At 59.9% G+C, this 25642-nt stretch overlaps 3 protein-coding genes across 7 annotated transcripts; 1 reads left to right on the top strand and 2 right to left on the bottom strand.

Moving 5' to 3' along the window:
- Positions 1-3127: 3127 nt before the first annotated feature.
- On the bottom strand, positions 3128-14009 carry PRPF31 (pre-mRNA processing factor 31). Of its 3 annotated transcripts, none has more exons than XM_027978843.2 (15): positions 13947-14009; positions 13606-13694; positions 11862-12046; positions 11710-11770; positions 11162-11245; positions 10439-10536; positions 9717-9823; positions 8865-9034; positions 7539-7696; positions 7034-7123; positions 5377-5504; positions 5224-5296; positions 4665-4793; positions 4444-4542; positions 3128-3525 (listed from the first exon to the last, which is right to left on the bottom strand). In XM_027978843.2, exons 3-15 carry the CDS (start codon positions 12036-12038, stop codon positions 3400-3402), a joined length of 1500 nt encoding a protein of 499 aa, XP_027834644.1. In that variant the 5' UTR covers positions 12039-12046; positions 13606-13694; positions 13947-14009; the 3' UTR covers positions 3128-3399. The 3 variants fall into 3 exon arrangements, with proteins under 3 accessions (XP_027834644.1, XP_027834643.1, XP_027834642.1); XM_027978842.2 differs by having other exon boundaries at positions 13595-13694; XM_027978841.2 differs by lacking the exon at positions 13606-13694.
- Positions 14010-14430: 421 nt separating this feature from the next.
- TFPT (TCF3 fusion partner) lies at positions 14431-22651 on the top strand. Of its 2 annotated transcripts, XM_027978857.2 has the most exons (6): positions 14431-14522; positions 14905-15163; positions 19905-19975; positions 20842-20911; positions 20989-21201; positions 21531-22651. In XM_027978857.2, exons 1-6 carry the CDS (start codon positions 14500-14502, stop codon positions 21648-21650), a joined length of 756 nt encoding a protein of 251 aa, XP_027834658.1. In that variant the 5' UTR covers positions 14431-14499; the 3' UTR covers positions 21651-22651. The 2 variants fall into 2 exon arrangements, with proteins under 2 accessions (XP_027834658.1, XP_060254191.1); XM_060398208.1 differs by lacking the exons at positions 20842-20911; positions 20989-21201; positions 21531-22651 and having other exon boundaries at positions 14905-15167; positions 19905-20773.
- Positions 15034-25137, bottom strand: NDUFA3 (NADH:ubiquinone oxidoreductase subunit A3). Of its 2 annotated transcripts, none has more exons than XM_042232560.2 (4): positions 24738-25137; positions 24444-24518; positions 22787-22864; positions 15034-15144 (listed from the first exon to the last, which is right to left on the bottom strand). In XM_042232560.2, the coding sequence occupies exons 1-4, from the start codon at positions 25120-25122 to the stop codon at positions 15110-15112; spliced, it is 573 nt and encodes a 190-aa protein (XP_042088494.1). In that variant the 5' UTR covers positions 25123-25137; the 3' UTR covers positions 15034-15109. The 2 variants fall into 2 exon arrangements, with proteins under 2 accessions (XP_042088494.1, XP_004015486.2); XM_004015437.5 differs by lacking the exon at positions 15034-15144 and adding an exon at positions 21730-21882.
- Between the last annotated feature and the right edge of the window lie 505 nt (positions 25138-25642).

Raw genomic sequence — 25642 nt, forward strand, 5'->3', positions numbered from 1 at the left:
CGTCAAGTTTGGAGCCGTCTTCCATTGGTCGTGGGGGGACATTCTGCCCTGCAGTCATTGGCTGGTCCAGAAGTGGGTGGGGAAAGAGGAGGAAGGCATGGAGAGTGGGCGTTAAAGGCCGCGTACCTAATCGGAAACAGACAGGTGCCTTCAAAGCCGGGCCAAGCTGGAGGCACCTGCCAATCAAGGCATCCCTTGGGCGGAGCCAGGCAAGAGCGCCCACCCCTTCCCCTTCGTGGGCCCTGCTGTCGTTCATTTCTGTCCGTCCAATGATGTGACGAGTGGGCGGTACCCGCTCCTGGCAGCGTGTGAAACCAGGCAGAGCAGGTAGGCTTGGGACCAGCGCGCATCCCTCCGCCTGGCTTGTGTCTTGGCCGGGCGGACCGGTCTCTCAGTTGCACGGCCTATCTTTGAGACTCAGAAGAAGGAAGGAAGCAGAAGACAATGCCCCAAGTCACTGACATCACGCATAGCTGCACTGGTTGGGAAGCAGCATGGAGTTTGGGGCCTTCCTCTGAATGGTGACGTGATTGTGGGACAGTAATTCTCCTCCGCACCTCCGTTCGCTTGTTGTCGTGAGGACGCAGCAGAAGGTACAGATGGGATTCCGTGTCCCCCCACCACGATTGTCTCCTACTGGTCCTTCACATCTCAGCTCGGTGGGCTTCTCTTGAAGGGAAAACTTCCTGACCTCCCGTTCTGAGCGGTCCCATGAGCCCTGTTCATTAGAACCTACTTTCGTGAGTATGCCATCCTTTTCCTAATGGTTTGAGTCTTCTCTCAGTAGAAAGCACTCAGTAACCATTTGCTGAATGAATACATGGATGGATACGGGGAATGACTTGTGGTTAAGACTTGCTAGGTACTGGTGCTTCTGCAAACCAGGAGGCATTTGCCCTGGGCCACACAGTGGAGATGGGAAGTCAGGTGGAGGAGGAAAGTAAGGGAACTCCAGGGGAGATGCCGGTGAGAACATTGGAATCACCTGCTGCAAGGCAGGCACTGCTTTCAGGTTCACTCAGGCCTGGGGAGTGAAGCCTGCTGCTGCTGGTGCTGCTGCTGCTGCTGCTAAGTCACTTCAATCGTGTCTGACTCTGTGCAACCCCATAGACGGCAGCCCACCAGACTTCCCCACCCCTGGGATTCTCCAGGCAAGAACACTGGAGTGGGTTGCCATTGTCTTCTCCAATGCATGAAAGTGAAGTCGCTCGGTCGTGCCCGACTCTTAGCGACCCCATGGACTGCAGCCTACCAGGCTCCTCTGTCCATGGATTTTCCAGGCAAGAGTACTGGAGTGGAGTGCCATTGCCTTCTCCGGGGAGTGAAGCCTAGGGATCTCTATTTTTACAAACTTCCTGGCTGATCACTAGAATTAAGGTTATTGATCCATAACAGCATTGTTATTCAACATGTGGTCCCTGGATGGAGTAGTGACTTTAAGAAGGCTTAAAAATCCCCTGGGGATTTGTCAGATGCATATTCTGATTCAGGAGGTCCCAGGCCCTGCTTTCTAAGATTCCCAGGTGATGGTGATGGCCCACCGTTCACACTAGGGCAATGGTTCTCAAACTTGGCTGCACCTGGGGACTTAAAACAATTCAGATACTCAGGCCTTGCTCTAGACCGATTAAATCAAGAGTTTCTCGGGATGGGAACCAGACATGGTAATTCAGACTCTGAGGATGATTCCAACATGCTGCTAACCTGGTAGAGAACTTTCTAGAGTAGCAGTTTTCAAAGTGTTAGTCCCTGCATTGGCAGCAATGAACACCACCTGCGAAGTTGCTAAAAAGTCGTGTGTTCGAGCCCCACGATAGACTGTGTGCTTCCCTGGCGGCTCGGCAGGGAAGAGTCATCTGTGGGTGCGGCAGACGCAGGTTCGATCCCTGGGTGAGGAAGATCCCCTGGCAAAGGGAACGGTCACCCACTCCAGTATTCTGGGAAATCCCACAGACAGAGGAGCCTGGCGGGCTACAGCCCATGGGGTCGCAGAGTCGGACATGACTGAGACACTAAACACACACATGTACACACAGACCAGCTGAATCAAACTCTCCTTCCGGGTGATCCTGAAGCGTGCTAAACTTGGAGAAACTAAGAGGATGCAGGGCTGTCAGGCCAGGTGACTGAAATTCCTTGAGACTCGCACCTCCATGCCCGTCCACTGGTTCAACGGTTCAGTCTGGTCGGGTTGGGGGAGGGACGGGGACTCTGACAGGTGGCCCTTCCCCGGCAGACCCACAGGCAGAGGTCGTCACTTTCAAACAAGGCTGATCTACACAGATCCAGCGTTAAGTCTGGGAAGACAGTTCTGTGGCCTATCTGGCCTTCGGAAAGAACCTCCCAGGTGTGCATACTTTTCACGTGAGGGAGGGGAAGAGTAGCCCTGGGATGAGGGGAGACTGGGGTCCAGAGACACACAGAGCCCCTGGTGGTGACGGCGGAGTCCCATGGAGAGAGATTTCAGCCAGGACCCAATGAGCTGGAGAGAGACCCAGGGAGAAACTGCGAGCGGGAGAGGCCCGGCTCCCCGTGGGGTTGCTCCTCCGGGGTGGCTGAGGGTGGCTGACCTCGCAGGTCAGCAAGTAGCACCGAGGCCAGCTCCCAGGGCAGAGCAGGCGGCCCCTGGAGGCACAGCACTCTGCTTACCTGGCAGGTGCTTGCGCAGTGCTGGGTGCCCCCAGGGCAGGGCACCTGTCTGCCCCGCACAGGCAGGGCTTGGCGCAGCAGGGCGGGAGCGGGAAGTCCTCAGCCAACGCTGGAGTAACAACAGTGGCCCCGTCACGGGGCCCTGAGGCTGAGCCCGGGGCTGAGTGCTTCCTGAGCATCTCTGTGTCCCCATGCGTGCGCCTGGCGATGTGAGTGGGGAGGCCTGCAGGGTGGAGGCCAACTGCCCAGGATGCCGCGAGCACCCACGTGGCCTGTGCCGGAAGCTGGGGCCTCAGAATGAGCGCGGTTCTCAAAGGGGCCTGGAGATGGAGAGGGCACCCCTCGCCCGGGAACCGTACGAGGTCACTGGCCCAGGGTGGATCTGGGTTCTGTGGAGCCCGAGCTCTGCTCCTGAACCCAGAGCGCTGACTCCTCAGCCACCCAGGTGGCTGACAAACGCTCAGTCGCCAAGACTGGATCCTGATAACGTGTTTTTAATTGCATCTCTTCCAAAGATAGCTCCTTTCCCAGTTAAAGATGACTCGTGGTGAGGCCTGGCTGTGTGTCTGCGGAGGGGGTGGCGAGCTCCGCACAGGGGGGCCGGCTCCTCTCAGGCCTCACTGGCCGTCACGCCACAGCGGCTGGCCTGGGGCGCCGCTCCCTGCCAGCACCCCCAGCCCCTCCGGACCCCGACCCCCTTGGGGCGGGGGCCCCCGTGTCCCTCTGGCCAGTAACGGCCAGGCGCCCCCCTCAGGTGGACGTGATGCCGCTCTTCTCGCCCTTGACCTTGAGGAACTCAGCCATGCTGGAGAAATACTTCTGGTTGGCCTCTGCCACCTTCTTCTCCGCTGCTTGTGGGTTCACAATCTCCAGGCCCTGGGCAAGGGAGGGATAAGGGGCGGGGTGGGGAGATGGCCTGGTCTCTAACAGCCTCCCGGTGAGGGAATCGTGGCATGTCAGGGGCCCACGGCCCTTCCTGATGGGCCTGGGGTTCTGGGCAACCATGTGGAGGGCGTGCCAGCCCCCAGGTCTCCCCCACCCTGGGAGATCCTCTGTGGTTCTGGGGTGAGGCCAGCGGGGAGGACCTGGATCCCTGAATTTTAACAAGATCCCCAGGCGATTTTAAAAACATCACTGTGTGAGAAAGGCTGATCCCGTTCAGTTCCTGAATGAAGAAACCGAGTCCCAGAAGTAAGAGGCTTGCCCGCAGTCCCAGCATGAACCGCACCAGCCCCAGCGAGGATTTACCAACCAGCTCTGGGGGTCTGACACGTGGCTGGCATTGATCCACGTCTTACACCCGGGGATTCTCACCTTGCTGAGGCTGTCCCTGGAGGCTCCGTCTCCCTTAGTCCTTTCCGGCCCAGCACTTTCCACCCCCCAACACTATGTATCTTACTTGTCTGACCCCTGAGATAAACTCCAAGAGGGCGAAACTCCCCGTGTGTGTGTGTGTGTCTGTGTGTCCTATTTGTCTGTCCCCTGAGATAAACTCCAAAAGGGCCAAACTCCCTGGTGTGTGTCTGTCCATCTCAGCGCCTGCGACAGTGCCCCTGGAATTCAGCGGGCATCCTCAAGGGTGGGAGCAGCTGGGCCTGCTCGGGGCCACAGAGACTCAGTGGTCCCTGCGAACCGTGACATGTGCTGGGAATCCAGATACAACCTCGGGGGCTTCTTTGGAGCCCCCCGCCCAAACCCATGGCAGTCCTGAAGTGGGGCACAGGTAAGGAAGCAGCAGCCCAGGACAGGGGAACACGGCCTTCCCCGGGCCTGCTGCCTCCAGAGACCCAGTACCTGGAGTGGGGTGAAGGCCACGCTGGAGGCGGTTCCCGACGAGCGGTCACGGATGGTGGACTTCCCACCGTACACCACGCTCTGCTTCTGCAGGGTCCGCTGCGGGGAGGGCAGGGCGCTCAGGGCTGTGGCCTGGGTCTGCACACGCGCGCCTGCCCCCGAAGCCCAGGCCCCGCCCCCGTAGCCCAGGCCCCGCCCCCATCCCCAGGGCTGGCCCGCACCTGCAGCGTCTTGGAGATCCTGGCTTTGGTAGCCTCGTTCACCTGTGTCTGCCGCACCCGCCCGCTGCCCGACTTGCCCAGATGTCCCAGGCTGAAACCCAGATCCTCCTGGTAGGCGTCCTCCTCGATCTGGTGGGAGGGGAGACGTCCAGGTGTCAGCCGCCCCTCAGGCAGCCCAGGGCTCCATCCCATCCGGGACTGCCTGGGCCCTGAGTGCAGTGAGCCTTGCTGGGGCCCCGGTGAGGAGCAGGGGTCCTGTTACCACTGCTTGAGCTGAGGGGGAGTGTGTGTGTGTGCCTGCGCCGTGTGAAGAGCCGCAACAGTGGTCACTGACGACACGCAAGCTAGTTCCGGCAGGACCAGCGGGGTGGTGCTCAGGTAGCCGGGGCCTGGCAGGCGCGGGGCCTGGGAGGGCCTGGACAGCGGGGTGGGGACGGTGGGGGGAGATCCCTCTGGGGCTGGGACAGAGTGGAGGCCAGGGGGCCCGGGAAGAGGCTGAGGTGTTGCCTCGGCCACAGCAGTGGAGGGGACGTGGGGGCGCGAGGTAGGGGCGTGTGACCTCTCCGAAGCTCATGCGGTTGGCCTGCTTCCGGATCTCCGTCAGCCCCAGCCGCTCCTTCATCTTGCGGTACCTGGGGCGGGGCAGGGGGTCAGCCGGGAAGGGGAAGCCTCGGCCCTTCCCACCCCGCCCGGTCCGGTCCCCGGGCCCCACCTGCGGCCGCCTCGCTTCTTGCGCTGCCCGTCGAGGGGCGCGGGCAGCGGCTTCACCTGCTTCACGGGCGGTGGCTCCTGCCACTTGTCGAACTTGCGCTCAATCTCGTCCTTCAGCTCGTAGCCCACCTGGGGAGGGCGGGCTGGGGTCCAGCAGCGGCTCCCACGGGCCTGGCCTGCCCCCCGCCCCAGCTCCTCTCAGGTCAGTAAGGGGGATGCCCTGGAGACCGCCGCACCCGAGAATCCAGCTGGAAGGACCCCAGTAGGGCCCCGTCAGCTCCTCTGAGGAGCCAGGCTCTCCCCAGGCGCACAGGCTCAACGTGACCCACCCTGTCCCACCAGCTCCCCCTCCGCGGGGCTCGCTGGGCTCCAGCCTGGCGCTGACCACCCGCTGCTTCAGACCCCGTCCCCCAGCGTCCACGGGACTCGCCTGCTCTCTGCTCGCAGGCCCACGTTAAGCCCTCACCTCCTCAGAGCAGCCCTCCCGCCTCCCAGGTTCATCAGTCTAAGCCCCCTTGGCACCTCCACAGCCTCCTCTCCCCTCAGCCTCTGCTCGGCACCCCGGACGCCCTGCATATTGACCAGCGTGCATCTCCCCATCGCCGCCCGCCCCCAGCCAGACTGGAGAAGCCACAGGGTAGGACTTGCATCTGGCCGGGTCACCGCTGTACCCTGTGGTCAGAGAGCCCCGAACGCTGTGGCAGGCTGGGTGCCTGGAAAACCATACTGCACGGGATAGACACATCTCCTGTCACAGAACAGGTCTGCCCAGGAGGACAGGCTAACGGAATAAACACCAGCATGGCAGCAGTGCTGGCAGAGGAGACAGAGTGCAGCAAAGACGCTCCTCCCCGCCCCAGGGTGTCCAGACACCCCGGTGCAGCAGAGAAGTTCCTCCCCGACCCCGCCCCAAGGTGTCCAGAGACCCCGGTGCAGCAGAGAAGTTCCTCCCCCGCCCCAGGGTGTCCAGAGACCCCAAGGCAGCAAAGACGTTCCTCCCCGCCCCAGGGTGTCCAGAGACCCCGGTGCAGCAGAAAATTCCTCCCCGCCCCAGGGTGTCCAGAGACCCCGGTGCAGCAGAGAAGTTCCTCCCCCGCCCCAGGGTGTCTGCTACCTGGTTCCTGTGAGCTCTCACTGCCTGACAAGCGGGGCTCTGCAGGTGTGACTGGGTTAGGGATCTTGAAGGGGAGTGAGAGCTTAGTGGTGTGTGGGGCCAGTGGGGTCACAGGGGTCTTAAAGGGCCAGAGAAGAAGTGCAGGCAGAGGCAGAGCCAGGGAGAGCACACAGAGGCTGTGCTGGCTCTGAAGATGGAGGCAGGGGCCCCGAGCAGGGGTCGCGGTGGCCCTGGGAAGCTGGAAACCGCCGGGAGCGGCCCTCCCGAGCTCGAGCCTCTGGAGGAGCAAACTCGGCCAGCACTGCGGCGTCAGCTCGGGGAACCCCCGTGGGCCTCTGGCCTGCAGGACTCTAAGACCACAACCCGGTGTCCCTCTGGGCCACTGCACTTGAGGCCATCATCATGGCAGCGTGGGGGAGGGGACGCCGCCCCGGGTGGGGCCCAGCGACACCCCCGCCCCGCCCTGAGTCCCCGTGCGGGAGGGTCTTCTGATGACGGCGCTCCTCGACAGACCACAGACAGGCCATGCGGACGCTGCCCTCACCTTCCCCTCCGTACTCTCGTGGAAGCTGTCCACGCGGGCTGCCAGCGTACACTTGGCGGCCACCAGCCGGGCGGCTTTCCGCCGCAGATCCTGGGGCAACAGACAAGGAGGCGGGTCAGAGCGAGGCAGCAGCCTCAGAGCCCAGGCTTCCCAGAACTGCCGCCTTGCCGCCCTCTCTGCCCGGCAGCCTCCACCTCCACTGCGGCTCAGGCCTGCACTGATGCGTTACAGTAACCAGTGATCATCGCTGGTGTCTTTTCCCACCTCCTCTCCCGTCTGCAGACAAACCAGGTCCAGTTCGCCCACGTACAGACTGGGAGACAGAGGTTCAGAGCTCAGGCTCCGTGCCGGGCAGGTGGGTGGCACTGACGGAACCCCAAGCCAGCCCATCGGCTCCGGCCTCCTTGCTCCTGCCCCCTTGCACCCGCCCGTGCGGGCCACCCTCTGGCTCCCAGCTCCCGACGCCTGCCGCCAGCAGTGACCCGGGGACCCGGGGGGCACTCACTGGGGGCAGGGACTGCACGATGTCGCTGTGGTAGATGTAGCCGGTGTGGGGCAGCACCGAGGTGGACGAGAAGCCCGACAGGGTCTTGCGCTGCGCCCCAAGCAGCATGATGTTGCAGGCAGGCATCTTGGAGAGGTTGGTCAGGCCGCCAGCCACCCCTGCAGCAGGAGGGGGCAGACATCAGCGAGGTGGCGGGGGGTGGTCCGCCGAGCGCTGCCCCTTCACAGGAGTTTCCAGCCGCAGGCCTGAGGGGGGCCCGCCAGGGAGCGTCAACATGTCCCATCTCGGGGGGGATTCAGAGGGGCTCCGAGAGGCAAAGGGACGTGCCGGAGGCTGCACAGTGAGCCCCTGGCCCACGAGAAACCTGACCCCTCGTCTGGGAAGCCACGTGGGCCTGCCTGTGCTTCAGGGGTTGGTCACCACACCAGCGGCCCGGGTGTGAGCCACCTCTGGGTTCCAAGAGCGTGTCTGCGGGTGCGGGCAACACCCTCCTGGTCTCCAGGGTGGAAACCAAGGCGCGTGACACGGTTTGCCCAAAGACGTGAGGTCAGAGGTGGCGGGGAGTGGGAGAAGCAGGAGTTCATCCTTCCTGCAACCCTGCACACCCCTGCCTCACGGGCAGAACTGTGTTCCCCACAGATTCACTCGCTGAAGTCCTAAGCCCCCACCATCTTAGAATCTGGAGACAGGGCCTTTGCAGGGGTGAGCCAGGTGAGACGACGCCCCCAGGCTGGACCCCCAACCAGGAGAACAGGTGCCCCGATGGGAGGGGAGACCGGGACCCGGGATGACCAGGAGAGGACCCGCGGGCAGGGGCCACCCCCCTGCGGAGAGGCCGCAGAGGCACCCCGCCCCCGACGCCCAGTGCCGCCCTATCCCGAGGACGGATCTCGCCCTCGAAGCCGCGCCTGCGGTGACTGACTCGCTCGCTGGTCTATCACACACGTGCCCGCAAGCGTTCCTCGGCTGAAGGGACCAGGTGCCTGGGGGAGGTGGCGGGGCGCGCCCCGAGGAGGAAGGGACTCACTCTTCCCCATCACGCTGCCAGGACGAGCGCCCCCATCTTGCGGGGAACCCTGGGGCGCAGAGAGCTGACCCATCACCAGGCGGCCCCGGGTCCCCGGCCTCCCCACCGGCCACGCCCCGCCGCCCCTGCAGCTGCCGGGCCCCAGCTCTGCCGGCCGCCACGCTGGTCCGCGATCTCCGGACAGACGAGCAGGTGGGTATGGGGGCCGCGTGCTGGGCCCCAGGACGTGCAGAACACGCCCCGATTCACAGGAAAGGGACAGGCCTCCGCGAAGCCACGGGCGCGGGGCCGGGCCTCACCCATGATCTTGGCGGCGGTGGAGGCCCCGATGATGATGGAGAGGTTGGGGGCGATGAAGGACATCCGCGACTCCACGTACTCGTAGATGCGGTGCTTGGAGGCGTTCAGCTCCAGCGCCATGTCGCAGGCCTCCTCCAGCCGCTCCAGCTCCTCCTCCGACAGCTGCTGTCTGCAGGCAGGGTGGGGACACAGCTGGGGCGGGGCACGGCGGGGGCGGACTGAACGACCCGTGCTGCCGCGGGTCCTGAGTGGTGAGGGGCCCCAACCTCCCCGCCATGTGCGCCTGCGTGCGCGTGCACCTTCGGGACGATTACTAGCTCCGCCAGCCCGCTGCCCGTGGTGGCGCGTCCTCGCCGCTTTCCCTTCTCTGCCCGGCCTGCAGCCGGGCTCTTTGCAGGTGTTCCATCTTTCTGAAACGCTCCCCCCAGCTCCCCAGACCTTGCAGGTCTCGGCCTTGCCAACCAGCGAGGCCGCCATCCAGCTGCTCCCACCAGCTGCCGTCGACCCTGCCCATTCACGGCTTGTCCAGTCAGAGCCCTGCTGTGGGGTGACACGCCTCTGCCCTTCTCGCAGGCCCACCACAGACGTTGAGGGGCAGGGGGAGACCCCGTGTGCCCCTCCTTAGGGGACGCCACTTCTAATTACAGGCCTGCCCTCCGCTGCACCCCTGAGGACCACAGGCTCTGGGAGGAGGCTGGCTTCCCAACGCCGGGGACCCGGGGCCCAGAGCCTGGCCTGCAGGAGGTGCTCGGCGAACACGTGGCAGCGCAGCAACCCGTCCTCCTGACACTACGCCCGTGCCGCGGGGCCCCACGACCGACGGCCGCCGGCTGGGCCCGCCGGGCACGCACCCCTGGGTGGTGGAGGCGGTGACGCTGACGACCATGATGGTGGCGTTGGTCAGGATCTGCTGCAGGTTCTCGTTGTTCTTGCATTTGTCCAGGCTGTTGCCCAGCTCCTGCGGGAGGGGGGGCATGAGGGGGATGAGGGGGATGAGGGGCATGAGGGGGATGAGGCGGAGGCCCGGGGACTCAGGAGGGTCTAGAACCTCTCCTGCAGGGACAGCGGCCGCCCCGTCTGCCCCCAGTTCCTACAAGCCCGAGGCTCAAAGCATCCGCAGTCTGCCCCGGGAGGGGGCTTGCCCAGAAGCAGACGGTCCACCTGCAGAGGACGGGCTGCCCCCACAGGCCTGCAGCCCGCGTCCACTCGCGGTGCAGGTCTGACCGCGTCTCCTCCCCACCCCCATCTGCTCGACTCTCCAGGAGCCTGGGTGCTGGGTGGTGTCCCGCCTTCACGTGCCTGCCCCTCCCGTGGGGCCTGCCCCTCCCGTGGGGCCTGCCCCTCAGACCCGGAGCCTCGGAGGCCAGATTGACCTGATGACCTCTTACACTCGCCTCCTCCCTCTCCCTGAACGCTCCAGGGCCTGTTGCCACCTCGGGGTCTTGGCTTCCCCCAATCTCTGCTCCCTGTTCCCATCCTGCCTCTGGCCCAGAGCTGAGTGACCCCCTGGAGGGTCCAAGAGCAGGGTGCTCTCAACAGGCGTGGTGGCTGGGGGCCCATCCTCTGTGCTCACCTTGACGGTGCGGATGTAGTCCAGGGCGTTGGGGACCAGGGACTCCAGCTCGGGGAATCGCTTTGAGTACTTATCCCGGATGAACTTATGGATGATGTCTGGGGGCACAGGGCGGGCAGGAGCCCGATGAGGGGCAGGCAGACACCGCTGGCTCCCCCAGCACCCATCTGCCCTTCGTCCTGCAGTGAGGGAGCCCCTTGTGGCAGCCGGGCTCACAGACACACAGCACAAAGGCTGCCCCTACTGCAGGGTGTGGCTGTGTGGATCAGTTCTGGTCCATAAGGCGTGAGGGCAAGTCACACAGGCAACTTCCAGGTCACTCTTTTAAGTGAAAAAATGTGCCCTCCTCCTCTCTCCTGATTGTTTTTGCTGATGGGGATGTGGAGGTGATGGCTGGAGGTGGGCAGTCACTTTGTACCATGAAACAGGCGACAAATCAGTGAGACACAGACAGCCTGGGCTCCTCATCCAGACTTTCCCACGGGAGGAAAATACACTTCCTTGTCACGTCACCCTTCTGTTCAGTAGCTGAACCTACGTCTGAGCTAATGCAGGGGCTTCGGGGCAGGGCCCTGGGAGACGCCAGCAGGGAAGGTGGCCTGGGATCCTGCCCGCCCCTCCAGTGGGGACGGGAGAGGCTGTGGGGGACACCGGGCAGGGCTGTTTCTGCTTGCTCACTCAGCTCGTTCTCAGTCTCCACTGGTCGCCCTTCCCGGTACTCACTCAGCTCGTTCTCGATCTCCACTGTTAGGTTGTTGGCGTCCACGATGACCCGGTACTCAGGGGCCGCTTCCACTGGTCCCATCACTGTGGGGATGAGAAACAGCCTGGTGTGGGTGTGTGTCTAAGCACCCACCCCTTCCCAGGTCCTAGCTGGGTGGGGCCGGGGATGCGGCTGGAGGGGGCATGGAGGGGCTGAAGAGGAAACTAGGGAACAGGTTCGCGTGTCTGCGAACCTCCCGTCTTTCCATCCCGGCCAGTCTAGATCTGACCTTCTCTCTCCCTGGAACTAAGCCCTCTCAGGGCTCCCCATGCCCTGAGGACTAAAAGCCATGCTCCCCAGAGTGATGTCTGAGGGCTCCCCCAAGGCTGGAAGGTCCGGGGCGGGGGGAGCCAGTGCTGTGTCTGTTCCCTAAGCTGCACCCTGGGGTGCCTGGCCCACGGCTCCCTCTCCTGGTACAGCTCTTCTTCCTCCAGTCTGTTCCTGTCTCTTCACGCCCTGATCACGACGGTGGCAACAGTACTGTCACGAGTGGAAGGGGAGAAGGCACCTTCTGAAGCTTTGGCCTGCTTGCTGATGTACTCCTCAATCTTCATCATGATCTCGGCAAACTGTGCGGGGAGGGGAGCAGAGTCAGAGCCCAGGTCCCGCCAGGAAAAGGGGGCTGCTGCCCGCGTCAGCCTGCCTAGGACCTCCGCTCACCATCTTGCTGTCCCACAGCTTGGCGATACTCTTGACTGAGTCCCCGGAAAGATCCAGCTGGGTCTCCTCCTGCACATCCTCGATGGCCGGCTCCTCCTCCTCCTCCCCATAGCTTCCTCCCTCCTCCTCTTCTGCTGCCTCCTCGAGGTCGGCCAGCAGCTCATCAGCCAGAGACATCCTGAGGCCTGTGGGGAGGGAGGGCAGGACTCCCCCTCACTTACGGGGAGGGGGCTCCCCTGGCCAGAAGGCCCTGGTCCTTCTTGATCAGCCCCACTTGCACGCAGGCGCCACAGGGACAAGGCACCTTCGTTCGCTTTGCTCTCCGGCTCCTACCGGTGCCTGGCACGCCACAGATGCTCAACGAACACCTGCTGAGTGTGAAGCCACCTCCCAGAAGCAGGTGGTCTCCAGTCACCGCTCACCCTTCCCACCCTCACTTCACTGGACAAGACACCGCACACCCTCACACCAGTGTCTCTAAGGCTTATTAGGAAAAAGTGCGCCCCCTCCTCTTAATGATACGACCTCTTGTTACATCCTCCTTTTCTTCCGCCCATTACAGAGGCCCCACCCCACCAATAGCTGGGCCCCAAATGGGTGACAGATACCCTGAAATAATGCTCTCACATGTCAGGACAGCCAGGCACGGCCTAAAATGTCCAGAGCCTGAAGGCCAATCACCTCGGGCCCGGAGCAGCACCTCATCCCACCCCGGGGAGCTGTACAGACTGTTTTTGTGAAATCCACGCAAAGCACTGTTCTACAAGGTACAATCCCCTCACTCTGTCCTCTCCAGTGCTTTTTGTTTAAATAAGAAATTGCTCCTTCTTCCTGTTCTTCAGTAAGACATATGTATCATATACACGCTACTATACATAAAATAGGTAACCAACAAAGACATGCTGTATAGCACAGGAGACTCTACTGAGTATCTTCTAATAACCAATAAGGGAAAAGAGGGACTGACAGTCAGTGGTTAAGACTCCGAGCTGACACTGTAGGAGGAGTGGGTGTGATCCCTGGTCAGGGAACCAAGACCCCACATGCCCTGCAGCTTGGCCAATAAAGCAGAAACACAACACTGTCAATCAACTATACTCCAAAAAAAAAAAAAAAGAAAGTTTCAAAAAAACTTTCAGGAATTTCCCAGCAGTCCAGTGGTTAGCACTTGGTGCTTACACTGCCAGGGGCCCAGATCTCTCTGTTTACTGTATCTCCACCATCTAACAAAACACCTAGTGTATGGTAGGTATTCAAGATATATTGGGCAAATGAATGAATAAGTGACTTAAATCCTTATGCTAACCACGTCTGGTTTTCTTTCTCCAGTCTCTGAATATATTATTCTTTTCATTCCTAAAGCAGGGATGCAAACAATATTTCTTGCAGCGTGGATCTTCCCTGACTCCGAGAATGGATCCTATCCTGTTGCTGTACAACATATGAACCAGTTTGTTTACTTCAACACTTGAAATTCTCTAAACTTCTAACATTTTGTTTGATGTCCACCTTCCACATTGAGCTAAAAGTTCCATGAAAACAGGGACCGTGTCCATTTTCAGGGCCCAGCTTAGCACCTGGCACGGAGTAGGTGCCACGACCTCGCTTGACACCACCCCACCTTTCTAGCCTCAGCCCCTGCCCCTATCCCCCAAACCCCACGAGTCCTCACATTTCTTTCTCTAACCCACTTCTTCCCCTCGCTTTCGGTCTTCACACCCTCCCTTTTTTACCAGCTCAACACCTCCTTATCCTTCAGTTCTCGTCTTCTATTCCAGCTCCAGAGTAGATAGCTTGCTTGGTAATACGCACAGCACACGCCCTGTGTGTACCCTAAGGCGCATCACACATTACTTATTCAGGTAATGACTTGATTAAGCCTGTTTCCCCAGGCAACACCATGCAAAGCACTAAGACACCCAGGAACGGTTTTCTTGCTCCCGCTACACCCCAGAGATGTAACCCTGAAGGCGCTCTGAGACCCTTGGGTAGTCGGTCTACGAAGGGACCCCCTTTCTCTTTGCACACTTCCTCCCCCCCGGCCCGGGAATCCGACCTCGCCTTTCCCGTCTCCATCACGCTCACCTCTTCCCTCCTCACACCACGGTTTCTAGGAAGATAGCTTGCAAACAGCGGTCGACGCTCACTGATGACGTCTCACCCTCGCGCCCTCGTCGAGGCAAAGCTGCGCTCTGATTGGCCACCGCCCCGCGTCTTTCCTGGAGCGTTTGGAACAACTTTATTAGCACATGACGCTAGGCGGGGAAGGGATGAGCAGGGGGAAAGGAGAGGCACCTTATCCAGCTCGCGGCCCGTTGTGAACTGAGCCCGATAAAGGAGACTCGCCGCAGTCTCGCAATAGGGTGTCAGGATAAGAATAAAGGGCAACTGAGACGAACGGTGGAGGCGCTCAACGAGAAAGCAAGGCTTAGTTTAAGCCGGGAGTCGGGGTGGCGAGTGGAAGGGTTACGGAGCGGAACCGGAAATAGGAAACTACCACTCCCAGAAGGCGTGGCGGCAGAGTCCCGGATGTTGGAGCCGCATAGCCTGACGGGACGGGTAGTTTTGCGAAGCACTTGACCTACGGAGATTGCCGAGGTTGGAAGTTCTGGGGCCTGGGGCTCCCCGAGCAGGAGAGATGGAACTGGAGCAGAGAGAGGGGTGAGTGGTTTTGAGGAAAACTTCGAATCGCAAAAGACGTTGTAGCTGCATGATAGCAGTCTGCGCTGAGGACTGACGCCGGGCTGCAGTTCCTGGCAGTTGCTTTAGCTTAGGACTCTTCAGGGTCTGGGGTCCGTACTCGAGCATCCTGAGGCAGAAGGCTGCGGGTCTGGCGGAGGCCGGGACCCCTGGGTCTGGTCGAGGGGTTGGGGCTTGAGCTGTCCAGTGAAGAGATCTGGGTCCTGGGAAGGGGTGGGCTGGGAGCCTGGACTTCTGGATCCTGGGAGGGGGTGGACTAGGGGCCTGGACTCCTTCCTAAACCTCAGCGAGAAGGGATTAGGAGCCGGGGCGTCGGGGTCCCTGAGCACCCCCGACCTTACAGGACCATGGCCGCCGTGGGCTTCGAGGAGTTCTCGGCGCCGCCAGGCTCGGAGTTGGCGCTGCCTCCGCTCTTCGGTGGTCACATCCTGGAGAGCGAGCTTGAGACCGAAGTGGAGTTTGTGTCCGGGGGTCTGGGCGGCTCCGGGCTCCGGGAGCGAGATGAAGAGGAAGAGGCAGCCCGGGGCCGTCGGCGGCGCCAGCGGGAACTAAATCGCAGGAAGTACCAGGCGCTGGGTCGGCGCTGCCGGGAGATCGAGCAGGTAGGTGAGTGTGGGACCCCCGTTTGGGGCTCCTCTGGCCTGAGTTAGTAGTCCTTCCCCGTGTCTGCCTGTCTAGGTGCCCAGCCCAACTTGCCCAGGTGAATGAACCTTCCGTCCATTCTTCATTCATTTATTTAGCACCTAGTGTGTGTCTGGCTCCCGGCAAGGCACCTTGGAGGGCTGTCTCCTCCATGAGCTTCCTTTGACAACACAAAGCAGCTCACTGCTGTCTCACAGGCGCCTCCGTGGCTCCCCACTGAGCTGACTTTTCAGACCTCACACCCCTGACATCATTTGCTCGGGTCCTGTCCATTCTGCCTCTCTGATCTCTCTCAGCTCCTTCTCCTCTATCCCCACAGCCTTTGCCAAGACTCAGGTTCTTTCCGCTGAATCACTGCGCTAGCCTCCTTTGTGAGAATGAGGATGGAGCAGGAAGCCGGGCCCAGATCTTGAAAGGCCACGAACATGATAGCAAGAAGTTTGGATTTCTTCTTTTTTGAGCGTGAAGGGAGTGATCAAAAGGCTTCAGATAGGGAGGAACAGGGTCAGATCTGGGTGTTTGAAAGACTGTCTATCTTTGGTTGGAGTCATTTGCTAGGGCTGCTATATCGAGAACCACAAACGGGTTCTAGAAGTCTGGGATCAAGGTGTCAGGAGTGTTGGTTCACCCTGAGCGCTGTGAGCGAGAATCTGCTATCTGTTCTGTGCACCCTCCCTGGCTTCCAGTGGCTTGCTGGGGATCTTTCATGTTCCTTGGCTTGTAGGTCTCGGCTTTCAGAATCACACAGCGTTCTTCCTGTGCTGTGTGTGTGTGTCTGTCCCCACCATACTGGATTAGGACCCGCTGTATAATAGCCTCATTTAGCCCGATTAGCTTTGTGAAGAGCTTGTGTCCAAATAAGGCCACATTCTGAGGTCCTGGGAATTAGGACTGCAACACACCATTTTTGGGGGACAAAGAGTCGGACATGACTTAGCGACTAAACAACAAAAACCCAGCCCATGACAGTGGTGTTGGGTGAGTTCTGGAAGACGGGGGCAGCTAGTGTGGTGGCCCAGGCAGGAGAGGAGGCGGCCTGCGCTCGGGTAGGAGCAGAGGAGAGGAAGAGGCAGGGGTGGCAGGGAACTAACGGGAGCGAGGCTCGAGCCGAGGCTTAGGGTAAGCAGGAGCACGGCAGGCTGGAGAAGCACATCCAGAGCTTCACAAAGCACAGGGCTTGCTCAGGACTGCAGAGGCATTTGGCTTCACGGCGATGATGGGAAGGGGATCTGAAGGCCAGGCTGAGGGCAGCAGGACTAGTGGAAGTGCTCGGAGCAGGGCCAGCTCTGGATGTCAGATTACATACATTCCCCTGAAGTGCAGGAAGGTTGAACCTATGCATACCGTGGCCAGCAGGCCCAGTCCTCCAGAAATACCCACCAGACACACAAGACAAATGCGCCCGCCAACAGTTACCAGACGTTCCTAGCAGTACTCTTTCTAACATGGTTTTATGTATGTGTATAGATAGGAAGCTGGTGATGTAAGTATGAGTGAGTGAGTGAAAGTCGCTCAGCCATGTCCTACTCTTTGCAACACCATGGACTGTATAGTCCATGGAATTCTCCAGGCCAGAATAGTGGAGTGGGTTGCCTTTCCCTTCTTCAGGGGATCTTCCCAGCCCAGGGATCCAACCCAGGTCTCCCGCATCGCAGGCGGACTCTTTACCAGCTGAGCCCCCAGGGGAGCCCTAATACAAGTCTTCAGTTCAGTTCAGTTCAGTCACTCAGGCGTGTCCGACTCTTTGCGACCCCATGAATCACAGCACGCCAGGCCTCCCTGTCCATCACCAGCTCCCGGAGTTCACCCAGACTCACATCCATCAAGTCCGTGATGCCATCCAGCCATCTCATCCTCTGTCGTCCCCTTCTCCTCCTGCCCCCAGTCCCTCCCTGCATCAGATTCTTTTCCAATGAGTCAACTCTTCGCATGAGGTGGCCAAAGTACTGGAGCTTCAGCTTTAGCATCAGTCCTTCCAAAGAACACCCAGAACTAATCTCTTTTAAAATGGACTGGTTGGATCTCTTGCAGTCCAAGGGACTATCAAGAGTCTTCTCCAACACCACACTTCAAAAGCATCAATTCTTCAGCGCTCAGCTTTCTTCACAGTCCAACTCTCACATCCATACATGACCACAGGAAAAACCATAGCCTTGACTAGACGGACATGTGTTGGCAAAGTAATGTCTCTGCTTTTCAATATGCTATCTAGGTTGGTCATAACTTTCCTTCCAAGGAGTAGGTGTCTTTTAATTTCATGGCTGCAGTCACCATCTGCAGTGATTTTGGAGCCCCCAAAATAAAAGTCTGACACTGTTTCCACATCTATTTCCCATGAAGTGATGGAACCAGATGCCATGATCTTCGTTTTCTGAATGTTGAGCTTTAAGCCAACTTTTTCACTCTCCTCTTTCACTTTCATCAAGAGGCTTTTTGTTTCTCTTCACTTTCTGCCATAAGGGTGGTGTCATCTGCATATCTGAAATTATTGATATTTCTCCCGGCAATCTTGATTCCAGTTTGTGCTTCTTCCAGCCCAGCATTTCTCATGATGTACTCTGCATATAAGTTAAATAACCAGGGTGACAATATACACCCTTGACGTACCCCTTTTCCTATTTGGAACCAGTCTGTTGTTCCATGTCCAGTTCTAACTGTTGCTTCCTGACCTGCATATAGGTTTCTCAAGAGGCAGGTCAGGTGGTCTGTATTCCCATCTCTTTCAGAATTTTCCAGTTTATTGTGATCCACACAGTCAAAGGCTCTGGCATAGTCAATAAAGCAGAAATAGATGTTTTCTGGAACTCTCTTGCTTTTTCCATCATCCAGCAGATGTTGGCAATTTGATCTCTGGTTCCTCTGCCTTTTCTAAAACCAGCTTGAACATCAGGGAGTTCGCGGTTCACGTATTGCTGAAGCCTGGCTTGAAGAATTTTGAGCATTACTTTACTAGCATGTGAGATGAGTGCAATTGTGTGGTAGTTTGAGCATTCTTTGGCATTGCCTTTCTTTGGAATGGGAGTGAAAACTGACCTTTTCCTGTCCTGTGGCCACTGCTGAGTTTTCCAAATTTGCTGGCAGATTGAGTGCAGCACTTTCACAGCATCATCTTTCAGGACTTGAAACAGCTCAACTGGAATTCCATCACCTCCACTAGCTGTGTTCGTACTGATGCTTCCTAAGGCCCACTTGACTTCACATTCCAGGATGTCTAGCATGATACCTAATATAAGTACACAATACATATAAACCAGATCCATTTATTTTTATTATTGTCGTTGCTTAGTTGCTCAGTTGTATCCAACTCTCTGTGACCCCGTGGGCTGCAGCCTGCCGGGCTCCTCTGTCCATGGGATTCTCCGGGCAGAATACTGGAGTGGGTTGCCGTGCCCTCCTCCAGGGGATCTTCCCGACCCGGGGATTGAACCCACGTCTCCTGCATTGGCAGGCAGGTTCTTGACTGCTGGGCCACCTGGGAATGTCTTTCACCAGGAGGCTTTCGGCTCTGCTCCATCCTCCAGCTCCCCTCGACCTCTCTTTTCTCCACGATCATGCGTCTCTTTTCTCCCCCAGTGATTTCAAGGCTCCTGTGTCCTTCTGTTCACAGAGTCTTTCAGTGCAAGGGTGACGCTGGCAGAGTGAGCACTCTCCCGAGAACACCTGCTCTATGCCAGGCCGGGGACTTTCAGCCCATGGCCCCCGGCCCCCCCACCCCACCCCCAAGCAGCAGCAGGTATCCCGAGCCCTGTTTAACAGCTGGATGCTGGGTTCCAAAGAGACTCACCATTTGCTCAAATGGAGCTGCATTTGAGCCTCTGCTCTTAGACCAACCCCAACCAGGAGTAAGTTACATTATTACTCTTTGACCAGTGCAGAAACTTGAGGCTCAGAGAGGTTAAGTAACTTACCCAAGGCCACACAGCTGGGGAAGGGCAGTGTGGTATTTGAACCCAGGTCCTTCTGACCCAGGAGCAATCCACACATCTCCCGTGACGGCCCTACCTAAAGCAGCCACCTCCTGCCCTAATCTCCAGCCTGTCTCCTGGTTTGGGGTCCTTGAAGCACTCTATCACTCTGTGAACAAGTCCTCTGGTTGGCAGGGTTTAGGGAGCAGCCCCCTGCCAGGCTCTGCTCCAGGCCCTGGGGACAGGGGCACAGACCTCAGCCCACTGGAGCTTCTGCCCTGGCGGCGGAGACAGGGAGGACACTGAGTAGAGACAGAGGCTGGAAGGCGGAGCAGCAGAGCTGAGCAGAGCGGACGGGCGGTGGGGCTCTGGCGTGGGAAGTGGGGGCCTGAGCGGGGGCCTTTGACGCAGGTGTTTTTCCTTTTTTTGGCCACATCGTGGGGCACGTGGGATCTTAGTTCCCTGAGCAGGGATCGAGCCTGTGCCCCCTGCCATGGAAGAGCACAGTCTAACCTCTGGACCTTCAGCGAGGTCCCTGAGCGCAGTCTGGAGGAAGTGAGCCTCACAGGCACCTGGGGAGGAGCGCACTGAGTGCCCCCAGGCCCGGCCCGTGCCAGGGGACTCGAGTGTGAGCGCAGCGGACCAGGCAGTGGAACAGGAGAGGCAGTGAGCAGGGGAAGCGGCACACACGCGGGCCCTGGAGGCCCTGGCCAGTCTCCCTGGTGCCCAGGGGCCCCACTCACCGTGCTGGGTCCTCAGAGCCCAGCTGACGCGTGCTTGCTCCACCTCCCCGCAGGTGAACGAGCGGGTCCTGAACAGGCTCCACCAGGTGCAGAGAATAACCCGGAGACTCCAACAGGAGCGGAGGTAACCCCCTCGGGGCCCGCGCCTCAGCCCGTCCCTGCCGTCTCATCCGCACCATCTCAGGTCGGGCCTGGGCAGCAAGCTGAGTCCCAGGCCTGGGGCGGCGGGTGTGCCCCCACTGAATGGGGTGGGCGGAGTGTAGAAGACCAGCCCAAGGGTCACAGACCCAGCCTTGAGCCCTGCTCTGCTGGGTGCCTCCAGGCCAGCCACACCCGTCTGAGCACTAGGGTAATGCCAGGGTCACAGGGCTGCTGAGGACTGAATGGGAGCCCTCGGGGCATGTAGCCACCTGGTTCTAATTTTCAGAACAACTAAATAAAAGTAAGCGAATCGACCATATCCGCATGTCAGTCGCTCTCGCCATGTCCCAGGTGCCCGAGGAGAGGACAGGTGGCAGCGGCTTCTGTAGCGGACAGCCCCAAGAGCAGCTGGCACGTGCTGGGAGGAGAGGTCATGCGTGGAAGAGGCTCCGCCCAGGTGCTGGCTTATGGGAACCATCTGATCAGAGCTCAGAAGAGACAGAAAACCAAAAAGCTTACGGGAGCAGGGAGCAGGGAGCAGGAAGAGAAGGCAGGGTCATCAGCGAGGGCCCTGGGCCCGCCTCCCAGCTACCAATGAAAATGACCAGTTACTGAGCCGACACCCCACCTGGGCCTGTGGCACTACCGTGCCGCTGTCTGCAGGCCGCCCCGGTGCGGGGGTCACACCCCCGGGTTCCAGAGCAGGAGCTGAGGTGCAGAGGGCCCGGTGTCCTGCCCCGAGTCCACTGGGCACCCGGGCGTCTTGGACCTTCAGGTCAGAGCTGCGCTGCATCCCGTTCCGCCTGCCCGGCGGAAGGTAAAGCAGCTCCCCCGGCGGCTTCCCTGCAGGTTCCTCATGAGAGTGCTGGACTCCTACGGCGATGACTACCGCTCCAGCCAGTTCACCATCGTGCTGGAGGTGAGCTGGGGTCGCGGGCGGGCGGCGGGCCCGGAGCCCGGGACACGGCCTCCACCTGCCCCTCTCCCGTCTGCCAGGACGAGGGCAGCCAGGGCACAGATGCCCCCACCCCCGGCAACGCCGAAAACGAGCCTCCGGAGAAAGAGGGGCTGTCCCCACCTCGGAGGACCCCCGCGCCCCCAGAGCCAGGCAGCCCGGCCCCCTGCGAGGGGCCCAGCGGGAGGAGGCGGAGGCGAGCACCGCGCGACGGCCGGCGAGGCGGGGCTGCGCTGACCCCGGAACTGGCCCCGGTGAGGGGGGTGGGGGGGGCGGGGGAGGGAGAGGGGTGCAGGGGGCGCAGGGAAAGGCCAGGCCGGGACTGCAGGGGAGAGATGGCCTTGCAAGGCGGGGGCGGGAAGGGGGTGAGGCTGGCCTGGGAAGGAGAGAGCTGGAAAGGGTCAGGCGGGGGTGGAGAAGGAAGACCTGGAGGAGGTTCTGGGGAGGAGGAGAGATACCTAGGCGGGCTGGCAGCAGAGCAGGGAGAGCTGACGGGTGGGGGCAGCTCTGGGGAGCGTGTACGGGGACATCCCGTGGGCCGTCGGGCCAGGGCCTCCTCACGCCCCACTCTCGTCTCCCCCAGATCAAGGTTGAAGAAGACTTTGGCTTTGAAGCGGACGAGGCCCTCGACTCAAGCTGGGTTTCTCGGGGGCCAGACAAACTGCTGCCCTACCCCACCCTAGCCAGCCCCCCCTTTGACTAACTCACTCCCCCCAATAAACCAGCCCCCACTCTCGCCTTGGCCGCTGCCCACCGGTGCCCACACACACTCAGGCTCGGGCTGGTTTTCACACATTTATTGGGGCCATCGGGGCGGGGGCCCCTCCCTGTCAACGGAGGCGCTCACAGTCTCTTCAGCCACTCCAGGCTCGGGCCCTGGGGGTCCTGGGGGTGGCTGGGCACGTCGGGCATGTTCCCGTCGTCTCGGAGGGGCACTGTGGACAGGAGGGGGCCGCTGAGACCAGCAGATCGCCAGGGCCCCCAGAGAAGGGCCAGCCTGTCAGCTTACATTCAGACAGGGAGACAGGACCCCAGGGCAGAGATGAGAAAGTAAGGGTCAGAGAGGGCTTCCCTGGGGCCTCAGGGGTAAAGAATCTGTCTGCAGTGCGGGAGACGGGGTTTGATCCCTGGGTGGGGGAGATGCCCTGGAGGACAAAATGGCAGCCCACTCCAGCATCCTTGCCTGGGAAATCCCATGGACAGAGGGGCCTGGCGGGCTATGGTCCGTGGAGTCACAAGAGTCGGACAAGACTTAGCGACTCAAGTACCACCACCAAGGGTCAGAGAGTCAGAGATGTAGGGAAGCAGGGAGAGAGAGACCTGGAGACATGAAAACCCAGAATGAGGGACACAGACAGGAGCCCCAGGGAAGGACCAACAGGCATGAGGAAGCGGGACCGGCCTGGAGGGGCGGAGGCCCAGAAAGTCAGCAGCTGGGAAAGCAACAGGCTGGGAACCCAGGCAAGGACACAAAGCTGAAACCACAGCAACTCACAGAGTGCGAAAACAAGACAGGCGGGGCCTCCCCGGTGGCCCAGGGGCTAAGACTCGGTGCTCCCGAGGCAGGGGGCCCGGGTGCGACTGTCAGGGAACTAGATCCCACATGCCACAAATAAAGATCCCACGTTGCTGCAGTGAAGGTGACCATCTCGAGCACCGCAACTAAAACCCGGAGCAGCCAAATAAATTTAAAAAAGAAGTGAACTCGACGGCATGTGGATTCTGTCTACTGAAGGATGAAAGGACAGAGTCCAGAGTGCACTGCAGAGTCTTGGGAGCCCTGTGGAAGACGCACCTGCCCATTACTGCCCTTCCCCAGCACAGGCAGGCCTCACTCACCTGGGTAGTTGTAGGGTGTGGCCCGGTTGATCATGAGCGAGTACTTGGTGTAGGGGCTGAGTGTGGGCAGGATTACAGCTGCGGAGAGATAACAGGCATGAGGCCTAGGGGAAGGAGGAGATCCCCGCGGACAGAAGCTGAGCTTTGGCCAAATGAGGGTCAAGTGCGTGGAGTGGAGGGGAGCAGGGGTTCACCTCCAAGGAGGCCCTTGGCACCCTGGGGACCCCATACATCAGCAGAAGGGTTTATAACACTTTTCAGAGGTTGGGTGAAAGCCAAGTACTCACAGACACGTGGGACCTGGAGGGCACAGAAGGGAAGAGGGGGTTGGTCACAGAAGGAGTGCATTTGAGTCATGGAGCATACTGGGGGGTATGGGTCAGGGGGTTTCTGGGGAATGTTCCAGAGGCAACAGAGGAAGAGGGGGAGGTTCAAAGAACAATCATTGAGAAACCAGTCCCTCTGGGGTGGGAGCTGGGAGTCACGGGGAGGTGGGGCAGGGCAGCACTGTCTGATGGGAATGCAAGAAGCAGCGATGCAAGTTACATGGACAGGGAGGCCTGGCGTGCCGCAGCCCATGGTCGCAAAGAGTCAGACACGGCTGCGCAGCTGACCTGAATAGCCACACTGAAAGGCACGGTTTTAGAAAATGAACCAGGTATATGCAAAATACTGTTTCCATATATCAACATGAAAAAAATTCAGTATATACTTGTTATAGGAAGTCTTTGAAATCCAGCACGTACTTTACACGAGCGTTACACGGCCCATCTCAGTTCATACCAGCCCCGCTGCAAGAGCTCTAGGGCCGATGTGGGCCGTGGCTGCCAGGCCAGACAACTGTGGTCCAGAACCTCACCCAGTGTGGGGCCTGCCCACCAGCGCTACTGACAAGGCCTGGGAACTTCTTAGAGCAGCTGCCCGGGCCCCTCCCAGACCTACTGAATCAGAGCCTGTGTTTTAATGAGAGCCCCACTCCCACTCCTGAAGTCTGAGCAGTCCAGCTCCAGGGCTGAGGCTCTCCATCAGGGAGGCATGTTAGAATCTCCAGAGGATTTTCAGGAGATAGCAAATTCCCGAGTTCCACCTCCACCCGCTACCAACCCAATTCAGAATCTGGTGGGGGGTGGGGGGTGAGGGGCAACGGGGAGAGACGACATCACTTTTCACTTTTTTTTTTTTAAGGGGTTAGGTATTTATAATGGGCAACTAGGATTGAGAACTTCTTTCAAGGGATTATAGAACTCTTGGGTGGGTGCAGATGGGGTGCGGAGTGATGGGGTGGTGGAGGGGTCAAAATATTAGGGGTTGGGGTGTTGGCACACTATTGGGGACACGGGATGTTGAGGGCGAGGGTCGGGGCTGGGGGTACAGGATGGAGTGATGGGTGGACACGGGATGTTGAGGGCGAGGGTCGGGGCTGGGGGTACAGGATGGAGTGATGGGTGGACACGGGATGTTGAGGGCGAGGGTCAGGCTCGGGGTACAGGATGGAATGATGGGGTGTGAGGGACACGGGATGTTGAGGGCGAGGGTCGGGGCTCGCGGTACAGGATGGAATGAAGGGCGGGGAGCGATGGGACCTCTACGGGATGGAAGGTAAAGCTGGGACGCCGGTTGGGGGTGATGCACGTTCGCACCAGGGCCACTCACGCACCGAGGCCCGCAATGGCGAAGGATGCCACGAGCACCGGTTCCTTGGCCCAGACATTCTTGAGGAAGGCTGCGACTCCTGTAAGGATGGGTGAGGAGGGTCACCGTCGCAGGTGATGCCCCCGGTGACCTCTATCCCTCTTCCGTCAGCACCGTCCTGAAGGAGGCCCCTCGTAACCTCCGCACCCCCCTCCGTCCCGGACCCCACTGGCTCCACAGGGGCTCCGCGTTGCCCTAACCCCTGCACCACCCGGGGCTCCTAGAACCAGCTTCACGCGCCGGCAGAAGCCGAACTTACTCGGAGCCATCTTGGTCTCGGCGGCGGCGGCGGCGGCGAGGACGCGGAGCACTCTGGGAGTTGTGGTCCCTGGGCATGGCCCCCGCAGTCTGAGTCCGCGCTTGCGCAGTGGCGCCGAACGACTCCCCGAGGCGGTGGTGGCGCGAAGCACTCTGGGAGTTGTAGTCCCGACGCGCGAGCCTCCACGGGCTGAGTCAGCGCGTGTGCAGTATTGCAGAACAGCGGTCGGTGATGAAGGCTGCAGAAACGGAGGCGGCGCTGTGGGTTTAAACGCAAGCCTGTCTCGGCGCACCTGCCAAGGTTCGCTTTTCTCAGAACGTCGTTCCGGAGGAGTAACTTCCAGTTCTACTGCAGCCCAGCTAAAGCGGAGTGCATCAGTCCTCATGTATAGTTTACTTCTGAGAGCCCATCTTTACTTACAGATGGGCAAACGAAGTCTGCGAAAGGACAAATGATCAATCTGTCAGTTGAGGTCTTAGCTCAAAATCAGTTCGTCCTGCAAGCCCTAACTCTCATTCCTGACGGGTTAGGGACCTTCTGTGGGCTCTCACAGTGCCCCGTGTGATCTGCAGCCTGTGAAAAAGTAGTAAACCTGTTTGTGGCTCAGTCATGTTCAACTCTTTGCGACCCCATGGACTGGAGCACCCCCGGGCTCCTCTGTCCATGGAATTCTCCAGGCAAGACTACTGGAGCTGGTTGCCATTCCCTTCTGCAGGGGATCTTCCCGACCCAAGGATGGAACCCAGGTCTCCTGCATCTCAGGCAGATTCTCTGCCGTCTGAGCCACCACGGAAGCCCCTCATTCTAGCGCACATCGCTTTGTTTTAACTAACCTGGTCGGGATGTGGCTTTCCTGACCGCAAGCTGGGAACTACTGGAGCACAGTAATGGGGTCTGACTCTCCT

This window comes from Ovis aries, chromosome 14 (genome assembly GCF_016772045.2).
Source record: "Ovis aries strain OAR_USU_Benz2616 breed Rambouillet chromosome 14, ARS-UI_Ramb_v3.0, whole genome shotgun sequence".
In the NCBI taxonomy this organism is placed as follows: Eukaryota; Metazoa; Chordata; class Mammalia; order Artiodactyla; family Bovidae; genus Ovis; species Ovis aries.